The sequence below is a fragment of the Primulina eburnea genome, chromosome 3, assembly GCF_022965805.1.
Source record: "Primulina eburnea isolate SZY01 chromosome 3, ASM2296580v1, whole genome shotgun sequence".
NCBI lineage: Eukaryota > Viridiplantae > Streptophyta > Magnoliopsida > Lamiales > Gesneriaceae > Primulina > Primulina eburnea.
The window spans coordinates 13873687-13885835 of record NC_133103.1 but is presented as its reverse complement, the minus strand read 5'-3'; the positions used below and the strand labels follow the sequence as shown (position 1 = coordinate 13885835).

Below are 12149 nucleotides of genomic sequence, written 5' to 3'. Positions count from 1 at the left end.
CATGCATCTTCATTTGGCTTGATTCTATCTTACCGCAGTAAAAAAGATATTCTCTTTTCTTTACCCTATTTCTTTCTTTTACCCCCACCAGAAAATATCCAAGTGCAAGACAGAAATAAAATAATGCAAGAGCCTTAAATTGTAATAGAGCTGCATGATAGTTGCCTGCAAAAATAAACCCTTCCCATATTGAACATTTTTTTCTGATTTTTAAAGCTATATTTGGGATACAAACTGGGTTTTCTAATCCGGGGAATGAATATTCATATAAGTTACATATTTATATGCATAACACAGATATCCATGTACATATATATAATATATTGGTAAAACATTAGAATTAATCCAGCGAAGAGGATATATATATATATATATTAAACATATTTTACTTTATCTTAGATTGATGAAGTTCTGCAGTACTATGTTTATTAGTAGCAAGTAGGATGCAGGAATGGGATTAATACTTCTTAGTCATTGTGAAACTTAAGCGATTGTCCTGCTAGATTAAGACCGGTTCGAAAAGTAGAGTGAACTTGTTGATGCAGTTGAATAAGATGCAGCGCCTTTGCCTGAGTCACTTCTATAGTATTTGTGTCCCAAGCAATCCAGTGAAATTCTAGGTGGCGAAACAGCAACCGTGACCGAGGAGGGATGAGGCTCGGAATCTGGCGGTGACCCTGAGATTTTAGTTAATATTGTATAAAAATCAATACAAACAAGGGGAGGAGGAGCTGTACGCTAACTTGCCAAACTACATTTTTTTAGTTCGTTTCTGATTGGCGTGAATGAATTTGATCTTAAGAAAAGGAACATGGATTCCTTATGCTTACTCGAGGTTAAGTTTTCCGAAGAAGAATTGAGGCCGCTATTTTCAAGCTGAGATTTGTTGGCGCTGCCGGTTTCTTGATTCGTTTGCTGGCATTTTCGCCTCCTCCGGTTGTGATCGGCTAGCCTTTTCCTGCAGCTTCGCTTCCCGTTGTCGAATTCCGACAGTAAATGGAACCTAACATTTAAAATTCTAGTGAAAATACTAGCAAAAAAAGCATGAAATACATGATTTTATATCACAAACTTGTAATGTGTAAAACACATAATGTAATGAGAGAAAATTTATCAGTCAACAAAATAATGTCACAGACACACACACTTAACTCATTATGCTAAAAAGCTGAGAACAGATTGAAAAATAGAATCGAAAAAAGCTGCGCATTACTATAACAAAGAAAACGATACACCAAACTAAAGAGAATCAAACTTGAGGTGTAATATTAATTGAAGGACGAATATGGCCTCGGGATCTCTCCATGCACGGAAGAGAAATGCCCAACTCAATCATTGGCGTAATTAACACACCAAGAGGGCAGTTTAGTCAGTTCATTAACTATTAAATCACCATGACTGCTAATTTCAAAGTACCCCTTTTTTGTCATCATTATCGATCATTGCAACTTTTGCGCCTGATCAATGTCTAAAAATTGCTGCAGAATATTGCAAGAACGAGATATGCATGGGAATTGCTCACCGATGCGCCAGCCATGGAGTGGTCAAAATAATATAATAATAAAACAAAATTTTACTTTAGGATCTTCAAAATTCAATCCAAAATACCAAGAATTGGGTCTGTATCTCGTTGTGATAGATGGCAAAGTTCTAATGCTAATGTACGACATTAGTACGTAGTAGCTCTAGTGACCCTTGTTTTAACTGGGTAAAATATAGAACTTGAATGGGATGCACTGCGAAATGTTACTATGAGGGAGTTTAGTGATTTGAAACAAACGAAACCTGCTGCATTGTTGGCAGAACCGCTGAGTCAAACCGGCGGCCACGACTGTGGTGGCTTTGGAGTGGAACTCACACACCTTGTGGCGGCGGTGGTAGTGTTTAGAATGGCTAAGGTCGGCGTTGCAGCCCTCGGCTTGGCACCTGGGGGAGTTCGCGGTGCCGGGTTCAAGAGTCCTCGAACGGCGGTACAGCCGGTTCACAAAGTCATCCTCCGAAGAGGCGAAGTAAGTCCTGCCGCCCAAATTAAGCCCAATTCTGCTCGCGGTTACGTTAAGCTCAGGGTTGAATTCCAGTCCTCCCACCATCGGTTCACTCTTCGGCACCACCGCGAATCCCGTCGAACCGAAGGGCTCAAGACTGAGCATGGAAGGCGGCGGTGCTGCCTGGTACGACGAAGAAAGAGCATCGCCATATGCGCGAGTAGCGTAGAAATCATTGATATAGGTGTTCGTGTTTTGGACCTGAGGATGATGAAACTGCAGGTGGTGAGCTGCCGCGGCGACGCCGCCAAAGTGTGTCTCGGAGTCAACAAAACCCGTGGTTTCAGAGAAGTTGTGGGTGGTGTAAGGATCGAAAAGTTGGCGGTTCTGTTCAGAATCTTGGATCGATTCTTCCCCCGAAAGCATTATCGTTGAAGGATTCCCCCATTCATATTCCAACATCTCCCTCGAGAGACACAATTTCAAAACTACAGTGTCAGCTAGAACAACAGTAACTACTACACTTGAAAAAATATATAATATAAAAATAAAAGTCGAAAACTGCACCCAATATATATCTGAAATCAAGAGAGCAACTTTATATTACATATTATATGATAGAAAACGAGAGAGAGATGTGAGAAAGAAATCTGTCAGCTATAAAGGAGGAGATATGGACAGAAGAAAGGCTGCAAAAAACTCATAGCTTTAATTTGTTTTTGTCTCTCTCTTTCTCTTTCTCCTGGAGCTTCCCATTAAAGTAAAAATGGGTTTCTTTTTTAATTTAATGATAATTTTGATGGAAATTTGAGGAACATGTCGGGCTTTGAGGGTTTTCCTGAAAGGAAGAAATATTCGGTAGTAGACCTAAATTATTTACGTGTACTAATGCTAATAATCATGTCTCTTTCATCCATTAATTAAGAAGTAAATGATAATATCTACTCTAACATCTAAGTCAGAGCAATTTATTTAAAAATATTTTCTTTGAGTATTGAGATATAATAAAGAATTTAAAAAAAAAATGGGCAATTTTTTTTTTTTTTTGCAATCAATATTTGTTACAGTGGGAGATGAGAGAGAGTTTCTAAAAAATGAGGACTCTGCCGATAGGGTCGATTTCCTACACATTTTGTACTTAATTAAATGCACTATTACTGCTTTACCCAACTACAAGCAGTGAAATTATCTTACTGCCCCTTACTCTTTCAGGATTTTACGATGTAGCATGCCATTGCATCTGTGAGTTATTTTCGAAAAAGAGAAAAAAAAAATTAAAAAGAGACAAAAACAAGTAAAAGAATAGTACAGTCGGTGTAATTCTTATTTTTTAAAAAAAAAAACAATTATAAAATGAAACCAAACATAGCGTTATGCGCTTTTTCAATCGAGTCCTTTGGTGCGAGAACTGTGTAAGCATATTTTTATATTAATTACCATCATTTCAGATACACCAATTTCTCCTTTAAAAATAGAACCTACATCACTTTCGAACTAAAAAACTGAGGTTTTACTCGTCTAACTTATATCGATTCTGTAAAATTTACAATATATTAGGTAAGAACAACATTTAATCCACTTAATAAGGATCTAAAATATGTTGGATAATTTTGGTGCTTAATGAATGAAAATTAAGTAAATTAATCAATGTGTTTGATTGAAAAAATTTAAAACTAAAAACGAAGCTTAATGAGCGAATATTAAGTTCGGTGGTTCTGAATTAAACTCGAAACGAGTTCATCGAATGTTGAAAGAACTTCAAACGAGTCGTCGGAACATGTAAGGAACATAAACCGAATTAAAAAAAATTCGGTGAACAGTAGCAGGCGCGGGTATGCGTGCCTGCCGAGAGCTCTCGGCAGCACTCGCTCGCACAGAGCGCCCAATGTTTGATGACTGTGGTCAGTTACAATGGTCAAGGGACACCCGTATAAATGAAAGATCATGTATTTTCACATGAAAAACATTAAATGCTTGATTTATCAAAAATCAATGACAAATAATTTTCATTTGCATATTGTTCTTCTTCCTTTTCAACAAGAGAGAGTTTCATTCATTTCCTTGTTATAGAATTTGGATATTTAAGTATTCATTATCCAAGAGTTGTAGTTGTATCTTGGGAGAAGATTGCCACAAGCATTTAACACATTGTGATAGATAAATTCTTCTTAAAGAGAAATTGTTCAACACTTGCTTCTATAAATCATTTTCTTTGTTTTCTTCTCGTTTTTCCTATCAAATCTCAATCCCTTGAACAACAAAATACACTATGAATTTTTCACTATACATCCAAGGGTTGTTTTTTTATTTAAATATACTTTAGATTATTTATTTGTATTTTATTTCATATTCAAATGAGTTATTAAAAAATTTAAAATTGTATTCACAAACATGAAAAAATGAGTACAGTTATAAAATAAGGGGCATTAATGATCGTTGCACATCACTGAGAATTTAAACTCGACGAAACAAGCTTGAGTCATATCGTTAATTTCAATCCTTAGTGTTAAAAATTATTATCCTTGGTTAACTGGTTTAACTCTATCTCACATAGAGATGATTGTTCAAGTCAACAAAATACAACTTACAATAACTTAATTCAAGTGATGTGGAATATCTAATGCACCTCTTTTAATGCAGGATTGAATAACTGGAGCGTGAATTTATACAAATTAGCAGGTGAACCATAAGGATAATTCAACACATAACAGTATGCCTGATATCTGATATCATGTTAATATTATGGACTTGGACATAACATTTTCTCAAAAGCTAGCTCGAGATGAGATGATTGTCTAAGTTTGTACATACAACTCTTAAGGACTTAATCCAGCTGATGTGAGACATTTAACACACCTCATCATGCACAAGAATGAACAAATAGAGCGCAAAGTTTACAAGACATTAACGGGTGGCCCACAAGGATAGTCCAACACATAACGGTGAGTCTGAGCTCTGATGTCATGTTAAGATTGAGAGTTGGACTTCCATATGAGCCACACACTAATGTTTTTCAAAATGCACGCTTCTTTTGTACATTCCTAATCATGAGAAAAGTGTATTAGATTTCTTCATCGATGGGATTAAGTTCCAGTAAGTTGTATATATAGACTTGAAAAATCATCCCCTTGAGTTAACTTTTGGGGGAGTGAAGTCAGGCCGAAGCCCTAATCTTAATGATAACAAATCTCAAGTTTATCGTTATGTGTTGGACTATTATATGAGTCACTCGCTAATGTCTTGTAAGATTCACGTTTAAGTTAATCATTCTTGAGCGTGAAAGGGTATGTTAAATGTTGTATAAGCCCATATTTATAACTTTCAAGAACTTAATTAAGTCGACATGAGACATTTCAACACTTACTCAACCAAAGCTCGAATTTCAATATTTTGAGTGCCTCAATCAAGATCGACTTGATTTACCAAGTTTACGGATTGATTAAAACGTAATTTTATTTATTAGTAAAGGCAAATGAGATTTTTTTCGGGTGCATAAGATCTTATCAATGAATAGTTAGTTCGTGGATTCCAGCGTAATATGAAGTTGATAATTTTCAAGCAGTTGTGTCGAAAATTTATTTGAAAAAGATAGAAACTTACATAAACTTGAACTTGTTCATGTTTTATTTTTATTTTTAAAAAAATCGATGTGAACTTGTTCATATTGTAATTTTTTTAAATTTTTTTTTATATATATGATGCTATTTTCATGTGTCCCCTTACTATGATAACATGCTTGACGAGAGTGTTCATATTTCATCACTAACATTATCGATCATAGATCTGAGAAATAACCACACAAAAAAGAGAGAAGAAATTAATAGAACTTATTTTTCAATTAAATGAACATGTGCAAAAGAAAATATATTGTTCCTTCGGAAATTTTTTTTAAAGAAAATTAGTTCAATGAAACTCAACTAATTAATATTTTCGAAGTTACAACTTATCAAAATAACATAATCTAATAGTCAATTTGGTTGTTTACTTCCGTTCAACATAATTTTTATAAGACAAAAACTTGTGTGAGACGGTCTCACGGGTCGTATTTGTGAGACGGACCTCTTATTTGGGTCACCCATGAAAAAGTATTACTTTTTATGCTAAAAATATTACTTTTGATTGTGAATATGGGTAGACTTGACCCGTCTCACGGATTATGATCCGTGAGACGGTCTCACATGAGACCCACTTTTTTTATAAAGTCATGCGTACATTATCATACATTATCTGTTGAAGATCTAATCCGATTCACATATAAATTTTTTTATAATTTTACAATAATCAATTGGTACTCCGGTAAATAGGTCATCCGATAACTCGGGCTGGGGAGAGGTTGGAACTCGGGTCATCTTATATCCATATATTTTGATTTAAATAATGAAAAACTGTTAAACTAATGAAATTATTGACTCGTCGAGTCAAAAGTTGCGAAAATGACAACATTTGACGTTATGTTTGAGTAACAAATTTTAATGTACACATGTACCAACTAGCGAATGAAGAACAGGAAAGAACAAAAGGGAATCCCGATCGTATCAGCTAGAGTACGACGTCGTTTATTGGCGGGATTAGTCGTACCCTTGAGATGGGGATCGACACCTACCAATCACAGGAAGGAAAGCGCATTAACGACTTGAGACAAATTCAAAAATGATAATGATAATAATAATAATAATAATAATAATATGATACTTTTAGCAAAAGAGGTATCTCGTGAGATAGTCTTATGTATTTTTATTTATGAGATGATTCAATTATGTCCAGATTTATAATAAAAAATAATATTTTTCATGGATGACTCAAATAGAAATCATATCACAAAATTGACCGATAAAACTCTCTAACAATAAGTTTTGTGTTTAACAAATATAGAAACAAATTCGTTACAATCAACCATATATATGTTATTACATCTAAATAGCTAGCCTATTGATCATCGTATGATTATAGATGGTATATGTCTTTCCTTGCTTGATGAATAAGAGCAGTGGTAGTTAAAATATATATCTATTTTAAATTATCTCAGTGAGTTTTCATATGTTTAGCTAGAGTTGTCAAACCGAGTTAGACATGTCAGACCGATTTAATGATGAATTGTGATAGATTGTGGGTCGACACGGCCCATTTGTCCGTTTGGACATTGCTTATTTCAATGGTTATCAATTCAAAAAATTAAGGCTACATATGCTATAACAAGTCAATAACATGTATTAACCCACAATTTATATTTAACACTTGGGTAATAAGTTCAAGATCTCATAATCAATCAAAATTGAGTATGCTACATGTACATTAATATTTGTACATCAAATCTTACATATAAAAAAATAATACAAAAATACAATTTGTCAAAATCTAATGATATATTGAATCTAACGATATATTGAATAAAAATCTCACGATATAATAGCAAAATATTATTGGTCATACGTGCAGCAATTTAAGATAATAAATATGAAAATAGAGAATAAATTGGACACCGAGATTTACGTGGAAAACCCTTAAAGTTTTTTAGGGTAAAAACTACGGACAAGATGAAAAGAATTTCACTATAATATTTTATGGTGTACAACCAGCTCACTGTGTTTCCAAAAATAACACACACTTTCTTAATATACGAGAACAAAACACGTCATAAATATTATATAATTAAGCACTTAAATGTTATAAGATGATAGAAAACTCTAAGAAGAGATGATTTCAGAATGAGTGTGAAAACTCTATTTATAGACCTTCCTGTAAGTGTAAAACCGCGTGTAGGAAATTTCCTTCCATTTACAAAGCCTAGTTTTTCATCACAATTATTTCATACTTGTCTGCCCAATTTTTCTAATTTACCGAACCCATCATTAAATGACATTTGCCGACAAATATAATGATATAATTGATGTAGATATCAATGTATGATATATTTGATGTATCTTTACCATTATCCATCAAAATTAATTCTCCCCCTTGTACTTACTTAAAAGGAAACCAAAGTTTAGAGGCTCAAAAACTATAGACATATATAAAAGATTTTTTTTCCTAATTCAATTCTCTTACATGTACTCAGCTTTAATTACTTCAAGAAAAAATTCTTCTTTTATATGAATAATAGGAAATATGATAGGGAAAATGCACGTATACATAAGATCGAAGCAACAGCCAACACGAGTTAACTGGATGGAAATACTGATTCAATATATTTTGATTAATTCATAAATATTATTATATGTATAAAAAAAATTATAAATACGATGATTAATGTAATTTTTGAAAGAAGTTGGGGGTTGGATGCATTGAAGTTTGGGTAAGAAGACATGATGTAGATTGGACGAGGAAACAAAGATATGAAATAAAGAGAATGTGGTGGCAAAGGCATTTGGTGGGAAATATCCTGACACCGACGTTGACTCTTTTTTGTACGGAACTTCCACCAAAAAGTAATATTCTCTTTTTTTATTCATTACAATAAAAAATAATAATAATAATAATAATAATTCACATGATTTAAAACTGCCATCTACATTATTTAATTATTTTAATAAAATGACATAATTTAATAATAAAATATAAGAGGCGGCGAGGTGACCACGTTCTGAAAATAAGGTGAGGGGGCTGTCTGCTGGTGAAGGGAAATGACTGAAAAAAAGTCACCAAATGTTTTGTGGTAAGTAATTTTACACACTTCATTCCTATTTTTTAAATTTCGTCAAAGTCTCGTCCATAAATCAGAAATTTACTTCACTGATCGAATTATTAATATTTTCTCTTCATTCTAATTTAATGGTGAAAATTATATTTGAATCTTATAATATTTTTCGTGTTTTATGTATATTTTTTGTTTCTACAATTAAAATAAAAATGTTTATTTGGAATCTAGAAGAGTATGTTGTGAAAAAGTAAAAATTTATGGTAAAAAGTAAAAATCTCAAACTCTCAAAATTTACCAAACTACACACTTTATAATATTTTTCTCTCTACTCAATTGTGATTTTCTTCACAAATGAGAGATCTATTTATAGAGTTACATTACACATAATCCAAAAATAAAATACATCATTACCTACATCATCACACACAAATTTCTAACTTTACAACTCTTATTTTCAACATTCAAATATTCAACTATTACTTTTTCCATATTAAAATATATTATTTCAACACTCCCCCTTGTGATGATGATCATGATACGATGATGTCTTCATTACGTGTTTTGTACTGCCTCGTTAAAAACCTTACTTGGAAAAACCCATTGGATAAAAACCATAGTAAGGGAAAAAGAGTGCAGTCACGTAAACTCCCCCTGATGTTGACATGAATAATTCTTCACAAATTTTGTAGATTGCGCATCCCAATATTATATATGTGCTTTCTGAATATTGACGTAGGAAGTGCCTTTGTGAAGAGATCTGATGAGTTTTCACTTGATTGAATATGACGAATATCAATACATTTATTCTTCTCAAGCTCCTTGGTGAATGCGAAGAACTTAGGAGGAATATGTTTAGTTCTGTCGCTTTTTATGTATCCTTCTTTCATTTGAGCAACACATGCAACATTATCTTCATATAGTATCACAGGCTTCTCATCGAATGATAATCCGCATGAAATTTGGATATGTTTTGTCATTGATTTTAACCACACACATTCACGACTTGCTTCATGTAGTGCAATAATCTCGGCATGATTTGATGAAGTTGTTACGAGCGTTTGTTTCTGTGAACGCCAAGATATTGCAGTGCCTCCACGAGTAAATACATATCCAGTTTGGGAACGTGCCTTATGTGGATCAGATAAGTATCCAGCATCGGCATAACCAATTATACTTGGATTAGCATCTTTTGAATACAAAAGTCCCAAGTCTGTCGTTCCTCGTAGATAACGGAATATATGTTTAATTCCGTTCCAGTGTCTCTTTGTTGGATATGAGCTAAATCTTGCCAACAGATTCACGGCAAAAGATATATCAGGCCTTGTACAATTTGTAAGGTACATAAGGGCACCGATGGCACTTAGATATGGTACTTCTGGACCAAGAATATCTTCATCATCTTCACATGGACGGAATGGATCCTTTTCTATGTTTAATGATCTAAAAACCATTGGAGTACTTAAAGGATTTGCTTTATCCATATTAAAACGTTTAAGGATCTTTTCTGTATAATTTGTCTGGTGAACAAACATTCCACATTCTTTTTGTTCAATTTGTAAACCCAGACAATACTTGGTTTTTCCAAGATCCTTCATTTCAAATTCTTCCTTCAAGTATGACACAACTTCTTGAATTTCCTTATTCGTTCCAATGATGTTTAAATCATCAACATATACAGCAATAATTACGCATTCGGATGTTGTTTTCTTAATGAAAACACAAGGGCATATTGAATTATTTACATATCTCTTTTTCATCAAGTGATCACTTAGTCGATTATACCACATTCGACCTAATTGCTTTAACCCATATAATGATCTTTGTAATTTCACAGAATAACATTCTCTGGGTTTTGAACTTTGTGCTTCAGGCATCTTAAATCCTTCAGGGATTTTCATATATATATTACTATCAAGTGATCCATATAAGTAAGCTGTAACAACATCCATAAGACGCATTTCTAAATTTTCAGATACCGCCAAGCTAATCAAATACCGAAACGTAATTGCATCCATCACAGGAGAATACGTTTCTTCATAATCAATTCCAGGCCTTTGAGAAAAACCCTGTGCAACAAGTCGAGCTTTATATCTTACTATTTCATTTTTCTCATTTCGCTTTCGAATAAAAACCCATTTGTATCCAACAGGTTATACACCTTCAGGTGTAAGGACTATAGGTCCAAAAACATTACGTTTATTTAGCGAATCCAATTCAACCTGGATGGCTTCTTTCCATTTTATCCAGTCCTGCCGATTTTTACATTCACCAAAAGATTTTGGTTCATGATCTTCATTATCATTTATGATGTCGATTGCCACATTATAAGAAAATATATAATCAATTTCATCTATATCTTTTCGGTTCCATATTTTTCCAGTATTAATGTAATTGATAGAGATTTCATGATTCTCGTCAGTTTGTGGTTCTGACAGAACATTTTCATCATCATGTGTTTCTTCAGGAACAACATTCTCTATTTTGTGATCATCATGTTTCTCTGTGAATTTTCTTTTTCGAGGATTTTTATCCGTGGAACCGACTGGCCTTCCACGCTTCAGGCGTTTAATGACATCATGAGTATCTTCCATTTGTTTCTTTGGAATTTGAATTCGAGCAGGGGCATTTGCAGCATGTATATATGATTTAGTTACCCCTTTTGTGTCTGCAAATGCATCTGGTATTTGATTTGTTATTCTTTACAAGTGTACAATTTGTTGTACATATTTTTCACATTGTTTTGTTCTTGGATCCAGATGTAACAATGATGATACATACCATGTAATTTCTTTTTCGGTCTGTTTTTGTTCTCCCCCTAACATTGGGAAGATTTTCTCATTAAAATGACAATCAGCAAAACGTGCTGTGAACACATCTCCTGTCTGAGGTTCAAGATATCGAATGATTGATGGACTATCATAACCGATATAAATTCCAACCTTTCTTTGAGGTCCCATTTTCTTTCGTTGTGGTGGAACAATAGGCACATACACCATACATCCAAAAATTCTCAGATGAGAAATGTCTGGTTCTTTACCAAATGCAAGCTGCAATGGGGAGTATTTATGATATGCACTTGGTCTGATGCGAATTAATGAAGCAGCATGTAAAATTGCATGTCCCCATATAGAAATAGGGAGCTTTGTTTTCATAATCATTGGTCTAGCAATCATTTGCAGACGTTTAATCAATGATTCAGCCAATCCATTCTGTGTATGTACATGAGCAACAGGATGCTCCACAATGATTCTCATAGACATACAATAATCATTGAAATTCTGGGAAGTAAATTCACCAGCATTATCAAGTCTAATTTTCTTGATTGTATAATCGGGAAACAGATTCCTCAATTTTATTATTTGAGCAAGTAATCTTGCAAATGCAACATTTCGAGTTGACAATAAGCATACATGTGACCATCTGCTGGAGGCATCAATCAATACCATAAAGTATCTGAATGGTCCACATAGTGGATGGATTGGTCCACAAATATCACCCTGAATACGTTCAAGAAACATTGGTGATTC

General features: G+C 33.7%; 1 protein-coding gene across 2 annotated transcripts; it reads right to left on the bottom strand.

Moving 5' to 3' along the window:
• Window positions 1-346: 346 nt before the first annotated feature.
• On the bottom strand, window positions 347-2794 carry LOC140828294 (squamosa promoter-binding-like protein 8). Of its 2 annotated transcripts, none has more exons than XM_073191282.1 (3): window positions 1786-2794; window positions 831-1003; window positions 347-665 (listed from the first exon to the last, which is right to left on the bottom strand). In XM_073191282.1, the coding sequence occupies exons 1-3, from the start codon at window positions 2445-2447 to the stop codon at window positions 505-507; spliced, it is 996 nt and encodes a 331-aa protein (XP_073047383.1). In that variant the 5' UTR covers window positions 2448-2794; the 3' UTR covers window positions 347-504. The 2 variants fall into 2 exon arrangements, with proteins under 2 accessions (XP_073047383.1, XP_073047382.1); XM_073191281.1 differs by having other exon boundaries at window positions 351-677; window positions 1786-2789.
• Between the last annotated feature and the right edge of the window lie 9355 nt (window positions 2795-12149).